At 41.8% G+C, this 18092-nt stretch overlaps 1 protein-coding gene across 10 annotated transcripts in view; it reads right to left on the reverse strand.

The window, feature by feature from the left end:
* LOC106604539 (prominin-1-A) overlaps positions 1-18092 on the reverse strand; it is a 111544-nt gene that overhangs the window by 20127 nt on the left and 73325 nt on the right. For 7 of the 10 annotated variants that reach the window (XM_014199278.3, XM_014199268.3, XM_014199275.3 and 4 more), the window contains 14 exons: positions 17976-18039; positions 17586-17675; positions 16331-16560; positions 16155-16229; positions 15978-16041; positions 15533-15692; positions 14302-14454; positions 14009-14132; positions 13405-13508; positions 11661-11745; positions 9857-10003; positions 6244-6315; positions 5189-5281; positions 28-45 (listed from right to left, as the gene is read on the reverse strand). In XM_014199278.3, coding sequence (XP_014054753.1) covers positions 28-45; positions 5189-5281; positions 6244-6315; positions 9857-10003; positions 11661-11745; positions 13405-13508; positions 14009-14132; positions 14302-14454; positions 15533-15692; positions 15978-16041; positions 16155-16229; positions 16331-16560; positions 17586-17675; positions 17976-18039 — 1479 coding nt within the window. The remainder of the gene's footprint in view (positions 1-27; positions 46-5188; positions 5282-6243; positions 6316-9856; positions 10004-11660; positions 11746-13404; positions 13509-14008; positions 14133-14301; positions 14455-15532; positions 15693-15977; positions 16042-16154; positions 16230-16330; positions 16561-17585; positions 17676-17975; positions 18040-18092) is intronic. The other 3 variants (XM_014199272.3, XM_014199276.3, XM_014199270.3) reach the window with 1 other exon arrangement.

Here is an 18092-nt window from a genome sequence, read left to right on the forward strand (position 1 = left end):
AGATACATTTTGGAGACACATGCTTACCCTCGCTCTAACATATTTCTTGGCAGCCATTAATTGAAGTAGGAAGAGTTAAAGGAGAAATATAGAAAGAAAAAGATAAGACAGCTCTCTAAAACTCAGCATTTCTACATGATATGAATGCAGTACTAGGAATGACTTGGAATATTTATGGGGATATTATGGTATTTTGGGTGAAACATATGTGTGCTACTGTGATGTGATGTGTATATATATACACACACATATACACAGTCGTGGCCAAAAGTTTTGAGAATGACACAAATATTAATTTTCACATAGTCTGCTGCCTCAGTTTGTATGATGGCAATTTGCATATACTCCATAATGTTATGAAGAGTGATCAGATGAATTGCAATTAATTGCAAAGTCCCTCTTTGCCATGCAAATGATCTGAATCCCCATCTCGTTAACACAGGTGTGAGTGTTGATGAGGACAAGGCTGGAGATCACTCTGTCATGCTGATTGAGTTCGAATAACAGACTGGAAGCTTCAAAAGGAGGGTGGTGCTTGGAATCATTGTTCCTCCTCATTCAACCATGGTTACCTGCAAGGAAACACGTGCCGTCATCATTGCTTTGCACAAAAAGGGCACAGGCAAGGATATTGCTGCCAGTAAGATTGCACCTAAATTATCCATTTATCAAGAACATCAAGGAGAGCAGTTCAATTATTGTGAAGGCTTCAAGGTGCCCAAGAAAGTCCAGCAAGCACCAGGACCGTCTCCTAAAGTTGATTCAGCTGCGGGATCGGGGCACCACCAGTACAGAGCAGCAGGCAAGTGTGAGTGCATCTGCACGCACAGTGAGGCGAAGACTTTTGGAGGATGGCCTGGTGTCAAGAAGGGCAGCAAAGAAGCCACTTCTCTCCAGGAAAAACATCAGGGACAGACTGATGTTCTGCAAAAGGTACAGGGATTGGACTGCTGAGGACCAGGGTAAAGTCATTTTCTCTGATTAATCCCCTTTCCAATTGTTTGGGGCATTCGGAAAAAAGCTTGTCCGGAGAAGACAAGGTGAGCGCTACCATCAGTCCTGTGTCATGCCAACAGTAAAGTATCCTGAGATCATTCATGTGTGGGGTTGCTTCTCAGCCAAGGGAGTGGGCTCACTCACAATTTTGCCTAAGAACACAGCCATGAATAAAGAATGGTACCAACACATCCTCCGAGAGCAACTTCTCCCAACCATCCAGGAACAGTTTGGGGACAAACAATGCCTTTTACAGCATGATGGAGCACCTTGCCATAAGGCAAAAGTGATCACTAAGTGGCTCGGGGAAAAAAACATCGATATTTTGGGTCCATGGCCAGGAAACTCCCCAGACTTTAATCCCATTGAGAACTTGTGGTCAATCCTCAAGAGGCGGGTGGACAAACAAAAACCCACAAATTCTGACAAACTCCAAGCATTGATTATGCAAGAATGGGCTGCCATCAGTCAGGATGTGGCCCAGAAGTTAATTGACAGCATGCCAGGGCGGATTGCAGAGGTCTTGAAAAAGAAGGGTCAACCCTGCAAATATTCACTTATTGCATCAACTTCATGTAATTGTCAATAAAAGCCTTTGACTCTTATGAAATGCTTGTAATTATACTTCAGTATTCCATAGTAACATCTGACAAAAATATCTAAAGACACTGAAGCAGCAAACTTTGTGAAAAGTTATATTTGTGTCATTCTCAAAACTTTTGGCCACAACTGTACACTACCGGTCAAAAGTTTTAGAACACCTACTCATTCAAGGGGTTTTCTTTATTTTTACTACTATCATCTAGAAACCAAAAAAGCGTTAAATCAAAATATATTTTATATTTGAGATTCTTCAAATAGCCACCCTTTGCCTTGATGACAGCTTTGCACACTCTTGGCATTCTCTCAACCAGCTTCATGAGGAATGCTTTTCCAACAGTCTTGAAGGAGTTCCCACATATGCTGAGCACTTGTTGGCTGCTTTTTCTTCACTCTGCGGTCTGACTCATCCCAAACCATCTCAATTGGGTTGAGGTCTGGGGATTGTGGATGCCAGGTCATCTGATGCAGCACTACATCACTCTCCTTCTTGGTCAAATAGCTGTGTGTTGGGTCATTGTCCCTTTGAAAAACAAATGATACCCCACTAAGCCCAAACCTGATGGGATGGCGTATCTTTGCAGAATGCTGTTCTAGCCATTCTGGTTAAATGTGCCTTGAATTCTAAATAAATCACAGACAGTGTAAGCATCCCCACACCATCACACCTCCTCCTCCATGCTTTACGGTGGGAAATACACATGCGGAGATCATCCGCTCACCTACTCTTCGTCTCACAAAGACATGGGGTTGGAACCAAAAATCTCCAATTTGGACTCCAGACCAAAGGACAAATATCCACTGGTCTAATATCCATTGCTCGTGTTTCTTGGCCCAAGCAAGTCTCTTATTATTGGTGTCCTTTAGTAGTAGTTTCTTTGCAGCAAATCGATCATGAAGGCCTGATTTCACATAGTCTCCTCGCAATTTCAGAGGCTGGGAATTCTGATGAACTAATTCTCTGCAGCAATGGTAACTCTGGGTCTTCCAGTCCTGTGGCGGTCCTCACGAGAGCCAGTTTCACCATAGCGCTTGATGGTTTTTGCAATTGCACTTGAAATGTTCCATTTTAACTGACCTTCATGTCTTAAATTAATGATGTACTGTCGTTTCTCTTTGCTTATTTGAGCTGTTCTTGCCATAATATGGACTTTCTCATCAAATTGGGCTATCTTCTGTCTACTCCCCCTACCTTGTCACAACACAACTGATTGGCTCAAACGCATTAAGAATAAAATAAATTCCACAAATTAACTTTTAACAAGGTACACCTGTTAATTGAAATGCATTCCAGGTGACTACCTCATGAAGCTGGTTGAGAGAATGCCAAGAGTGTGCAAAGCTGTCATCAAGGCAAAGGGTGGCTATTTGAAAAAACTCAAATATAAAATAGATTTTGATTTGTTGAACACTTTTTTGGTTACTACATGATTCCATGTGTTATTTCATAGTTTCGAAGAACCCTTGAATGAGTAGGTGTTCTAAAACGTTTGACCGGTAGTGTATGTATATACAGTATGTCTTTTAAGGAGCCAAATACAGGTGCGAGGTATAGCTAAAGATATGATTGGTTTGCCCTGGTGAATGTATACATATGCATATATAGTGCCTTCGGAAAGTATTGAGACCCCTTGACTTTTTCCACATTTTGTTACGTTACAGCCATGTTGTAAAATGTATTAAATAAAAATCTACAAACAATACCCTATATAATGACAAAGTGAAAATAGGTTTTTAGAAATGTTTGCAAATGTATTAAAAATGTAAAACAGAAATACCTTATTTACTTAAGTATTCAGATCCTTTGCTATGAGAGTCAAAATTGAGCTCAAATGCATCCTGTTTCCATTGATCCTCCTTGAGTTGTTTCTACAACTTAAATGGAGTCCACCTGTGGTAAATTCAATTGATTGGACATGATTTGGAAAGGCACACACCTGTCTATATAAGGTCCCACAGTTGACAGTGCATGTGAGAGAAAAAAACCAAGCCATGAGGTCGAAGGAATTGTCCATAGAGCGCCGAGACAGTATTGTGTCGAGGCACAGATCTTGGGAAGGGTACCAAAAAATGTCTGCAGCATTGTAGGTCTCCAAGAACACTGTGGCCTCCATCATTCTTAATTGGAAAAAGTTTGGAACCACCAAGACTCTTCGTCGAGATGGCCGCCCGGCCAAACTGAGCAATCGGGGGAGAAGGGCCTTGGTCAGGGAGGTGACCAAGAACCCAATGGTCACTCTGACAGGGCTCTAGAGTTCTGCTGTGGAGATGGGAGAACCTTCCAGAAGGACAATCATCTTTACAGCACTCCATCAATCAGGACTTTATGGTAGAGTGGCCAGACGGAAGCCACTCCTCAGTAAAAGGCACATGACCGCCCGCTTGGAGTTTGCCAAAAGGACCCTAAAGGACTCTCAGACCATGAGAAACAAGATTCTCTCGTCTGATAAAACCAAGATTGAACTCTTTGGCCTGAATGCCAAGCGTCACGTCTGGAGGAAACCTGGCACCATCCCTACGGTGAAGCATGGTGGTGGCAGCATCATGCTGTGGGGATGTTTTTCAGTGGCAGGGACTGGGAGACTAGTCAGGATTGAGGGAAAGATGAACGGAGCAAAGTACAGAGAGATCCTTGATGAAAACCTGCTCCAGAGCACTCAGGATGTCAGACTGGGGAGAAGGTTCACCTTCCAACAGGACAACGACCCTAAGCACACAGTCAAGACAACGCAGGACTGGCTTCAGGACAAGTCTCTGAATGTCCTTGTGTGGCCCAGCCAGAGCCAGAGCCCGAACTTGAACCCGATCGAACATCTCTGGGAAAGACCTGAAAATAGCTGTGCAGCAACGCTCCCCATCCAACCTGACAGAGCTTGAGAGGATCTACAGAGATTGGGAGAAACTCCCCAAATATAGATGTGCCAAGCTTGTAGCGTCGTACTGAGTAAAGGGTCTGAATAGTTATGTAAATTTGATATTAAAGTTTGTGCAAACATTTCTAAAAACCTGTTTTTGCTTTGTCATTATGGGGCATTGTGTTTAGATTGATGATATTTTTTTATATCCATTTTAGAATACGGCTGTAACTTAACAAAATATGGAAAAACTCAAGGGGTCTGAATACTTTCCAAATGCACTGTATGTCAGATATGTTGCACTTGGTTTGGTTTGCCTGGCACAATGCAACCAATGGAGTTACTCTCCTGTAGGTTATCTCTCCAGGAATAAGGTTGGAGAGCCCTGGTCTAGCTCTATATTCTAGAGGCTTTGAGTGAGAGATGAAAGCTTCACTGAGGTTGCATCGATGTCTGGCAATGACGTGCCAAATTCCTCCCGCATGTAAAGTTCAGAGAACACACACACACACACAAGCATGTATGTACACATTTGTACACACACACACACACTTAGAATAAAGGGTTATCTTATGAGGTCAGCTGAAGAGCCCTTTTAGGTTCTAGATATAGCACCTTTTCTTCTAAGAGGGTAGAGCATGGCCATGGCCATTTCTGCCAGTCGGGTGAAGCTGAGCACTGAGGGGCCCAGACATGGATGTTAACCTAAAAAAGAATGATTGAAGATAGTTGATTACCATGGCCTGCTCCATAGGGATGACCAGTTGACTGTGGATCTGACGGAGACTGTTGGCGTGGCCCTTCAGAGAGGTCTGGAGGGGCCCTTTAGGCTAAGGACACACACATAGACAGAGGTTCAGACACACATACAAAGAGGTAATACTCATTATTAATTTGGGAGGGTGCTAATTTGTGTCCTACTACACACTTGTGGGTGTTCCTTGTACAAGTGTGTCACAGAAATGTGTTTATTGCATATCCAAACTGCCCCTGAGACACCCGCAGGGAGTGGGGTCACTACCAGTGTCACCATTGTCCAGAGTCCCTGGACATACATTCATGTACAGAATGTATACATTTACAAATATTTAGAGCAATGTGCAATCTGTGTAAAACTCTATAGTACACAGGCCTACACACAGCAAACCACTTAGTATAAGAGACTTAATCCCTTAATCAATGAATGTAATGCAGTATAAAAACTACATATTGAACCCATAGAATTACATGTAGAATCAAGTAATTTATATTATCTATATATGGGTGAACCATTATCAGTGTCCACCGTGTGTGTTCTCAATGCCAACAGAACATGGGGCACCAGGACAGATGGGCACCAGATGAATACTAGAGGGGCACAGGCAGGGGCACATATCACCCCACAGAAGACCACTTTAAACTGGCTCCACTGCCTCCGAGCCCATGGCAAGTGGTGGAGGACCCAGAGTTGGCCCAACATTTTGGGTCATGAATGGGGAGCTTGTGTGAGCTTCCAACCCCTAAAAGCAAGGCAGAACATTAAAAAATGATTTCAGAGACTGCTTCAGTGTGTGTTTGTGTGTGTGTGTCGAATGCAAACCGCCGCAAGGCTATGCAGTTGATGAAGACACGAGGAGCTTTCACACAGTTTTAAATCTGAACTCCCATTCCATTGGCTCCCTGTCTTGGATCGTGGTGTAAATAAAGCTTCAATCTACTGGTACACTGAGAAAACATTGTGTGGTTGGTTGGAGCCGTGTTGTTTTTTCAGTATGAGGTTTTTATTGGACGGTTGGTCGTATGTTGTTCTCACCATTAGGTCCGTCTGTGCCTCAAGCTCATTGGTGTACGACAGTAAGTCCACCTGAGTCACCCCTTTGTTGACCTGCAAATGAACAGAAATAGGATTATAATGTATTATGATGGTGTTATAATGCATTACAAGACTTCTCATAAGCATGTATGAACCCCCTTCGGTCTTTTCATCTTATAATAACAGTTGTGCAACTGTGCACATAGAGACATAACAACAGTAACCTTTATAAGCCTTATAATATCACACTATAAAGGCTCATAGAGGCTTATAACAAGTCATAAAACATTATAGTTGTCGGTTTTAAGTAAAGAGTTATACAAGCTGCAGTAAGAGGCCATAAGACAATCATGTTCCTCAGAAAACTTCATGTTCTCCCCCATTCAACAGATTCTGATAAAGAAGATGTACAGTTGATGTCGGAAGTTTACATACACTTAGGTTGGAGTCATTCAAACTCGTTTTTCAACCACTCCACAAATTTCTTGTTAACAAACTATAGTTTTGGCAAGTCGGTTAGGACATCTACTTTGTGCATGACACAAGTAATTTTTCCAACAATTGTTTACAGACAGATTATTTCACTGTATCACAATTCCAGTGGGTCAGAAGTTTACATACACTAAGTTGACTGTTCCTTTAAACAGCTTGGGAAATTCCAGAAAATGATATCATGGCTTTAGAAGCTTCTGATAGGCTAATTGACATCATTTGAGTCAATTGGAGGTGTACCTGTGAATGTATTTCAAGGCCTACCTTCAAACTCAGTGACTCTTTACTTGCCATCATGGGAAAATCAAAAGAAATCAGCCAAGACCTCCACAAGTCTGGTTCATCCTTGGGAGCAATTTCCAATCGCCTGAAGGTACCACTTTGATCTGTACAAACAATAGTACGCAAGTATAAACACCATGGGACCAGGCAGCCGTCATACTGCTCAGGAAGGAGACACTTTCTGTCTCCTAGAGATGAACGTACTATAGTGTGAAAAGTGCAAATCAATCCCAGACCAACAGCAAAGGACCTTGTGAAGATGCTGGAGAAAACAGGTACACAATTTTCTATATCCACAGTAAAACGAGTCCTATATCGACATAACCTGAAAGGCCGCTCAGCAAGGAAGAAACCACTGCGCCAAAACCGCCATAAAAAATCCAGACAACGGTTTGCAACTGCACATGGGGACAAAGATCGTACTTTTTGGAGAAATGTCCTCTGGGCTGATGAAACAAAAATAGAACTGTTTGGCCATAATGACCATCGTTATGTTTGGAGGAAAAAGGGGGAGGCTTGCAAGCCGAAGAACACCATCCCAACCGTAAAGCACGGGGGTGGCAGCATCATGTTGTGGGAGGGACTGGTGCACTTCACAAAATAGATGGTATCATGAGGATGGAAAATTATGCGGATATATTGAAGCAACATCTCAAGACATCAGTCAGGAAGTTAGGTCTTCCAAATGGACAATGACTTCAAGCATACTTCCAAAGTTGTGACAAAATGGCTTAAGGACAACAAAGTCCCGACCTCAATCTTATAGAAAATTTGAGGCAGAACTGAAAAAGCGTATGCGAGCAAGGAAGCCTACAAACCTGACTCAGTTACACCAGCTCTGTCAGGAGGAATGGGCCAAAATTCACCCAACTTATTGTGGGAAGCTTGTGGAAGGCTACCCAAAACGTTTGAGCCAAAGTCAAACAATTTAAAGGCAATGCTACCAAATACTAATTGAGTGTATGTAAACTTCTGACCCACTGGGAATGTGATGAAAGAAATAAAAGCTGAAATAAATAATTCTCTACTATTATTTTGATATTTCACATTCTTGAAATAAAGTGGGGATCCTAACTGACCAAAGACAGGGAATTGTTACTAGGATGAAACGTCAGGAATTGTGAAAAACTGAGTTTAAATGTATTTGGCGACGGTGTATGTAAACTTCCAACTTCAACTGTAGTCTGAAGTCTATATCTTATTAAACACTCTGTGCTTTTGGAAAGAGTAGCTATAAACTAATCAACCTCACGAGATCCATCAGTGTTTCCCCTATATTCATATTTAAACATTTTTTTTAGCTATGTTGTAATCCTGAAAGTGTAGCCAAACCTATTAACAGATGTATAGATGTACACTACCGGTCAAAACCGGTCTGCATACACATGCGGAGATCATCCGTTCACCCACACCGCGTCTCACAAAGACATGGCGGTTGGAACCAAAAATCTAAAATTTGGACTCAAGACCAAAGGACAAATTTCCACCAGTCTAATGTCCATTGCTTGAGTTTCTTGGCCCAAGCAAGTCTCTTCTTCTTATTGATGTCCTTAAGTAGTGTTTTTTTGCAGCAATTCGACTGGGTCCATTCCTGTGGCGGTCCTCATGAGAGCCATTTTCATCATAGCGCTTGAAGGTTTTTGTGACTGCACTTGAAGAAACGTTCAAAGTTCTTGAAATGTTCCGTATTGACTGACCTTATCATTTTAAAGTAATGATGGACTGCCGTTTCTCTTTGCTTATTTGAGCTGTTCTTGCCATAATATGGTCTTTTGGCTACCCTACCTTGTCACAACACAACTGATTGGCTAAAACGCATTAAGAAGAAAATAATTTCCACAAATTAACAAGGCACACCTGTTTAAGCGGGTTGAGAGAATGCCAAGAGTGTGCAAATCTGTTATCAAGGCAAAGGGTGGCTATTTGAAGAATCTCAAATATAAAATATATTTTCATTTGTTTAACACTTTTCTGGTTACTATATGATTCCATATGTGTTATTTCATAGTTTTGATGTCTTCACTATTATTCTAAAATAATAATAAAATAGTAAAAATAAAGAAAAACCCTTGAATGAGTAGCTGTTCCAAAACTTTTGACCGGTCTTGTATACCCGAGGAAAACCCTAAGAAGACTTCATGAAGACCTCAGGAAGACCCCAGGAAGACCCCGGGAAGACCCCAGGAAGACCCCGGGAGGACCCCGGAAAGACCTCAGGAAGTACTCAGGAAGACCCCAGCTAAATCCTGGTTAGCCATAACAGAAGCAAATCCTAAATCCATCGTGGTATCTCATCTTAAATGTACACTCCAAAATTAGATAATATATGATTTCACAGTTAAGTTAGGATGCTTCTGTAATACCTACCCTGGTTAGTATACATTTGTCTTGCATACGGGAACTTAATCTTCCATTCAAAGATAAGTCACTAATGCAGGATATTGCTTGGAAGCAGGTTAGCGTTTGAAATTATAACTATCTTTAGTGATGTGTCATACAAGTATACTAGTGTGTCTTTTGAATGTATATCTGAAAAGTCTACAGTGGCTTGAGATGAAGGAGAGGAAGCCAAAGTAGGCTATTAAGACGAAAGAGAGAAGAGGAGACAAGGAGAGGCCACCTTAGACTATTGAGATGAGGAGGACACTTTGGACTATTTAGATAAGGAGAGGAGGACACTTTAAACTATTGAGATAAGGAGAGGAGGACACTTTAAACTATTGAGATAAGGAGAGGAGTCGACTAGAGGAAGTCACTTTAAACTATAGAAGTGAACGATAGGCGACCAGGGGAAAAAGTATTTTTAGATTGAGATGTCCCCTCAATGCCAGTACTCTACCTCCTCCAGATACGCTGCATAGTTGATCTCCGCGACGCCAGTCTCAGAGAAGTCAATGAGGCTCTGTTTCCCCTCAGACTCCAGCAGGACGATACCTCTCAGGTCAATCTTCACACTGTCAAACATCTTTGCCACTTCCTTGGTGTACTGGAAACACAGGGAGAATTGTCAGCTACATCGATAAAGATAAGCAATAGCTATGAATGTGGTATATATTGGTAACAAATGTGGGTTTATGAATCCCTTATGACAATTTTACACTTTCAAACATCCTCACCACCACCTTGTTGTACTGGAAACAGAGAGGGAGCCTAGTTACATTTCATATGTAATGGATGGGTTACGAATGTGTAATGAATTCCTTATGTAGGTACCCTTCAAGTTACAGGCGCAAATCTGTTTGTTTACACCAATCTTCATTGCACATGATTGTTACAAGAGCAAAAATGTGTGTTTGCATTTGTGCAAAAGGTTTGTTTTCCAACACTATTTTAGTAGCCTCGACCTCGGTGTTGAGGTCTGGTACCGCGAGAGTCCAGAACATAGAAATAGAATTCTATGGTCAAGACTATTTTAGAGAGCCTAAAACAAAATGGTGATCAAAACAAAGTTGTTTACTTGGTCATTCAGCGTTACGTAAACAGATGGGTTTGTTATTGATTTCCTTAGTGGTGGCGTGGGGTGGAGCAGTACCATAGACCAGGGACAGGGTAGGACTCTGTTACCCTACCTAGCAACACAAACTTTACAATGAGGCCCCTCTTAATTCAAAGAGGGTCTTCCTGCTTCCTAGGTAACCCCATTCATTGATACAAAGTACAGATTAAGACGGCCTGTTTTCTTTCCATTATGTCTTCTACACTCATATAATAGAAGAACAGCTCGAGCTAAAACAACAAATCCTCACTAGCTAAGAGCCACATTGAAAAACAATAGATAAGCTGTAGAACAAAATGAATAACAAATGTCAATAACATAAACCTTTTTGTATTTGGTCTATATAAAAAAAACTCCTAATTTGTGTAACCTAGCTATATTTATGCTAGCCAGCTCTATCCATCCCTAAACCTAACCTAGTCTAACTTATGCTAGCCAGCTCTATCCATCCCTAACCTAACTTATGCTAGCCAGCTCTATCCATCCCTAACCCTAACCTAGCCTAACTTATGCTAGCCAGCTTTATCCATCCCTAACCCTAACCTAGCCTAACTTATGCTAGCCAGCTCTATCCATCCCTAACCTAACCTAACTTATGCTAGCCAGCTCTATCCATCCCTAACCCTAACTCTAACATAACTTATGCTAGCCAGCTCTATCCATCCCTAACCCTAACCTAGCCTAACTTATGCTAGCCAGCTCTATCCATCCCTAACCCTAACCTAGCCTAACTTATGCTAGCCAGCTCTATCCATCCTTATTTACTATTCAATAAAAGAGGCGAGCTAATCTTGCCAGGAGGCTGGCTAATGCTACAGTTCACTGGCATACTTTTCGTTTTGGCAAGAACTCATTTTGTTAGCTAATGCTCATGAATCAAAATGTGGAAATGCAGAGTGTTAGCCAAACACTTGATTTAGCTTCACCGGTGTGAAGTATAGGCATAGTTGACACTTTTGGGACTATTCCACTGGTTACATTGTTTTAGGCAAGTAAAATCAAACAAAAAATGGTCTGATTTGGTGTGAGTGTGATTACAGTAACTAAAGCGTATTATTTCCATGTGCTACCATGTGCCGGTATGCAGAATACAGTAAGTATCCTACAGTGAGTGAGTGCACACTGCACAATGCATGTGAATACTGACCAGGCTGGAGTTTAGCAAGGTTGTGACATTGAAGACTTTATCCAGGCGCATGGCAGAGTAGAGACTTCTGTTATTTTTGCAATTACTGAGAGAGAGAGAAATGTCAATATTATCACTTCCATTCCATTCAATTCCTTGGTAAGTTAGCTCTCTCTGCTGCCACCCAGTGAATAAAGTTGTAACTCTATTCAGCTCTGTATCGCTGCCTTCCGGTCATTTTATAAGCTGTGTTCTTTCAAATCACTTTTAGAAAGCTTATCCAACACAAAGTATTAAGTCAGCATGCATGACTCACATTTCCCATTTAGGTCCATTGTTTGTAGTTACATAACTGAACACATTCAATGGTCACGTGGGAGAGTGAAGTAAGGGTAAAGGAATGGTCATGTCTGTACACACTATGTCATGGCTAACTCCCTGACTAGGCAGTAGCTGAGGCGACAAGTCTCTATAAGGAAACATAACGTGATGGTCTTAGAACAAAGCTTTGCTGCCTGTTCTAATCGAGAGATGATGAAAGTTGATGAAATCTGAGGCATAAAAGATCACTAAGCAATTCACGTATCCCTCTCCCTAGTTTCAATCCTTTACATCATTTATTATAAGCAATGTCGGATGGAATGTGAGGAGGTAGAATATTGACACAGACATTAGCCTGTGACATTTATTTAAATCAAACGCTGCCACAAAACAGGAATATCTAGAGTTATGACCTGGTTCTATCCATAAGTGATCAAGTTTAATTCTAAACTCAGCAAACCTGTCTAAACCTGTCTTTCAAAGATAATTCATAAAAATTCAAATAACTTCAGATCTTCATTGTAAAGGGTTTAAACACTGTTTCCCATGCTTGTTCAATGAACCATAAACAATTAATGAACATGCACCTGTGGAACGGTCGTTAAGACACTAACAGCTTACAGACGATAGGCAATTAAGGTCACAGTTATGAAAACTTAGGACACTAAAGAGGCCTTTCTACAGACTCTGAAAAACACCAAAAGAAAGATGCCCAGGGTCCCTGCTCATCTGCGTGAACGTGCCTTAGGCATGCTGCAAGGAGGCATGAGGACTGCAGATGTGGCCAGGGCAATACATTGCAATGTCCGTACTGTGAGACGCCTAAGACAGCGCTACAGGGAGACAGAACGGACAGCTAATCATCCTCGCAGTGGCAGATCACGTGTAACAATACCTGCACAGGATTGGTACATCCGAACATCACACCTGCGGGACAGGTACAGGATGGCAACAACAACTGCCCGAGTTACACCAGGAACCACAATCCCTCCATCAGACTGTCCGCAATAGGCTGAGAGAGGCTAGACTGAGGGCTTGTAGGCCTGTTGTAAGGCAGGTGAGGCCGGTGTAAGGCAAATCTGGTGCAGTCCATGAGATGCACTGCAGTACTTAATGCAGCTGGTGGCCACACCAGATACTGACATATACTTTTGATTTTGACCTCCCCTTTGTTCAGGGACCCATTATTCCATATCTGTTAGTCACATGTCTGTGGAACTTGTTCAGTTTATGTCTCAGTTGTTGAATTTTGTTATGTTCATACAAATATTTACACATGTTAAGTTTGCTGAAAATAAACGCAGTTGACAGTGAGAGGATGTTTCTTTTTTTGCTGAGTTTATATAGACGAGCCAGTCTATGTAAAACATAGGCCATCATTAAAACACACAGAAATGAATCCCCAGTACTAAGTGCTACATCCATACATCCAGGACAGTATTACCTGTAGAAACTCTCCACTGTCAGATCCAGGTCTGAGTCGTTGTACATATACCCTGGGATGAAGTTCCTCCACTCAGGGTTCACCAGGTGAGGAGTGTCCAAAACCTTGGACACAAATGACCAGTAAGACCATTATACAGTTCTAGACCACGATTATACAGTAAGACCATCATACAGCAAGACCATCATACAGTTCTAGACCACGATTATACAGTAAGACCATCATACAGTTCTAGACCATGATTATACAGTACGACCATCATACAGTTCTAGACCATGATTATACAGTAAGACCATCATAAAGTTCTAGACCATGATTATACAGTAAGACCATCATAGTTCTAGACCATGATTATACAGTAAGACCATCATACAGTTCTAGACCATGATTATACAGTAAGACCATCATAAAGTTCTAGACCATGATTATACAGTAAGACCATCATACAGTTCTAGACCATGATTATACAGTAAGACCATCATAAAGTTCTAGACCATGATTATACAGTAAGACCATCATAGTTCTAGACCATGATTATACAGAAGGACCATATACAATACCTAAACATTGTCACCTTAATAAGAGTTATCACATCATAACTTGCCTTGAAGAGCTCCTTGGTGTGGAAGGGTTCACAGACCAGCTTCTCCACATTGCCTCCGACCAGGAAGGTGGCGGTCACCACTCCCATCAGTATCCAAGAAAAGAGGAAGCTGAAACCCACACCGCTGTGGAGACACACATAGATAGAGCATTCAATCAATCAATCTACACACTCACACTCTTAGTGCTCTATATACTGCAGGAAGTATAGATAGATAAGACAGACAAACAGACAAACAGACAGCCAGCCAGCCAGCCAGCGAGACAGCCGGCCAGCTGACCAGAAATACTTACGCCATGAGAAGGGTGCCGCCGGTGTTGGAGACACAGCCCCGTGTGGTGGGGGAGGCGTGCTTGTCATATCCCATGGTGCCACACAGTATGGCCAGGAAGTTGAAGGCCAGGATGAGAACCACCATGCAGCAGAGGCCAATACAGCAAATCCACCTGTAGAGGAACCCTGGAGTCAGTACACCAGTACACCATAACAAGTAACAACCAACCACTACATTAGGATAAGATGCCGTAACAAGTAACAACCAAGCACTACATTAGGATAAGATGCCATAACAAGTAACAACCAACCACTACATTAGGATAAGATGCCGTAACAAGTAACAACCAACCACTACATTAGGATAAGATGTCATAACAAGTAACAACCAACCACTACATTATGATAAGATGCCATAACAAGTAACAACCAACCACTACATTAGGATAAGATGTCATAACAAGTAACAACCAACCACTACATTAGGATAAGATGCCGTAACAAGTAACAACCAACCACTACATTAGGATAAGATGTCATAACAAGTAACAACCAACCACTACATTAGGATAAGATGACGTAACAAGCAACAACCAACCACTACATTAGGATAAGATGCCATAAGTAACAACCAACCACTACATTAGGATAAGATGCCGTAACAAGTAACAACCAACCACTACATTAGGATAAGATACCATAACAAGTAACAACCAACCACTACATTAGGATAAGATGTCATAACAAGCAACAACCAACCACTACATTAGGATAAGATGCCATAACAAGTAACAACCAACCACTACATTAGGATAAGATGCCATAACAAGTAACAACCAACCACTACATTAGGATAAGACACCATAATAATGGAGACTATAGCAGGTCTGTCTCAGGGCTCAATCAAATGTACTGTGTAATAATCACAGCTGGAGGGCAATACAGGGGGCCATGTATGCAGTGTCAGGTCCAGGGTACACCTAAAGGCTTACTGACTGAATATACTCTTTATTTATTATTACATTATGTCACAGTGACCTGTGCTGATGAAATAACTCCAGATGATATTCAGTAACAACAGATTGTACTCTCTTTATGTCAATCTACCACAGACCAGGCAGGTGAAGACATTTATTTATTCTAAACCCTGAGCACATCATGGGCCCTGGTCAAAAGTAGTACACTATATAGGGAATAGGGTGCCATTTAATACACACAGTTTGTGAATAGGGCCCCAGTTCCTGATTGTACCTGTAGAAGTCTATCTGATCGATCTCTGGGTAAGAGTCTTCTATCTTGGACTGTGTGTGACTGATGAAGTTGGTGAAGTTGGCCAGAGAGCTGTGTACAGGAAACACCTTGGAGAAGCTGCTGATGTTGGTGCTGATGACGTCCAACATGCCCCGGGCTCCTGGGAGGGAGAGAGTGGATATATTCAGGGGCATTAGTGAAATAATGGAGTAATACAATGTTATATTTTGGGGTACAACAGTTCAGGTGTAGGTCAATAATTGGAATATGGCCATTGATCTTATTTGGGCGTATAAGACATTACCTTCAATGAGTATTCATACCATATTGAACATGACTGACTTGGCAATGCAAAGTTGAACACTCAAAATGATATAACCCTTCATTTAGTGTCTATTGAAACTTTTTTGGGAGCATTAAATGAGGTTAAAGAGATGCCACTCACCCTCGACTACGTTCCTCATCTGGTCACTCACCATGCCTGGAGTGTCATTGAATGAGGAGAAGCCCTGTTTGGAGAAGGAAACACAAAGGTAACATTGATGATACAGTATCACAAATATCAAAGAAAACCCCACAACTTATACAGTACCTAAAGTTTATGCAACATTTCTAGACTCACCTTTTGAATGATATCGCTGAGGCCCGTTTTCAGCACCTGATTCACACTTTCCAGCTGATTGTTCACATCAGGTAACTGCAACCCATCACACACAACATATACTTATATTGTGCTATATAAATCTAATTATTACAGTATGACTATTATTACGTCTTTAATGAAGTGTGACAGCATACCCGGGTGAAGTTGGCGCTGACGTGGAGCTGTGCCAGGGAGCTGTGGATGGAGCGGCAGAGCTGGGCGGTGGTGGCATCCGAGTCCTCGTCCCTGCAGCCCGGATCATTGAGGGTTCTGTTCAGGCTAGAGCGCACCAGGCTCAGGTTGAAGTGGAGCTTCCCTGTCGCCTCCTGGAGAACCTCCAGAGACACACTCACGTTCTCCAGGGCCTCCTTGGTCTCCCGCATGGCTGGGGATGGGGACAGGGTAGGATGGACAGGTGGTGAGTATTTGGTATTTTATTAGGATCCCCATTAGCTGTTGTGAAAGAAGCAGCTACTCTTCCTGGGGTCCACACAGAACATGAAACATGACATAATACAGAACATTAATAGACAAGAACAGATCAAAGACAGAACTACAGACATTTACAGTGTGTGTGAGAGTGCACATAGTAGACACACACATGTATGCACACGGTAGATTCACAAAAACACTCAATGTATCCACACACAAGCACGCACACACAAATCAAATACACACACATGCACATCCATACCCTGGCATTGATTACACACAAAATAACACACACATATTCACACAGGGGAAGCTTTTAGAATTGAACATGTGAACAATAGTTGCAGGTTCAATCCACTATTGGAGCAAGGTTGGAACTTGGGAGGCCATATACTTAATATATCCATATCGATTCATAATTAAGATGGCACACAAGGTAGGTTTGGACAGTTCCAAATGGAGGCAGGTAGTGTATTGTACACACACAGGGATGTCTAGCGATTTAGCCTGGTCCCAGAACTGTTTTTGCTGTCTTGCCATCTCCTATAGTCATTGTCACGGCAGTGGCACAAACAAATCTTGGCCCAGGCTACATACAATTGGCTCAAGAGCCAGGAGAACCACAAGGGGACCAATCACAAGAGTGACACGAGGGTGAAGTCTCAAGGTCAAGGGGTCACCGGTCAAGGTTAATTTACTGTTACCTTTAATGGCCCTCTGAACTTTGACTTTATGACAACAAGTAAAAAGGAAAGAGAAGGATGTCTACTTCAGCCATTAAAGTACACCTTGTTATGAGCTAATTAACAAGATATTTCTATAAGAACTACAATGCTACTGTACTATATACAGTATATTCTTAAAAGATCCTTATAACTTGTGTCCAATTTGAGGACAGTATTGTCAGTGTGGTAGAGAGTAAAAACAATTACAGCATCTGCCTGAAAGAGGAAATGACATCATAAGGACTGGACTTACCTCCAGCCATACGCAGCACCCCGTCCAGTGCAGGACGCACCTCTGTGCCCAATTCCACATGAATATTCCCTCCAAGCAGAGGACCCACATCTGAGGATGGGGAAATTGCATCATTATGTATCAGGGTTGGGGTCAATTACATTTCAATTCAGTTAATTCAGGAAGTAAACAGACGTTCATATTCAAAGTCCAATTTCTCTCATAGAAAAGCAATAGAGAAAAATTAGAATTTCAGTTGACTTCCTGAATTGACTGAATTGAACTGAAATTGACTCCAACTCTGTTATGTATCTAGGGGACCTGATATGGCCATAGATTCATAGTTTTCTGCAACAGACAATAGACTGAACAGAGACAATATGGAGATGTGGCCTCAGGCACTCTACTTACTCTCTAGGTCAGAAATGACTGTGTACTTGGCAGTGGCGTATTGTGCTATTAGGTAATCAATTTGCTGTGAAAAGAAGAGCAGAATAAAGTTACAGAAACGCAGGACTCTTTTTTTTG

The sequence above is a fragment of the Salmo salar genome, chromosome 05, assembly GCF_965601325.2.
Source record: "Salmo salar chromosome 05, fSalSal1, whole genome shotgun sequence".
In the NCBI taxonomy this organism is placed as follows: Eukaryota; Metazoa; Chordata; class Actinopteri; order Salmoniformes; family Salmonidae; genus Salmo; species Salmo salar.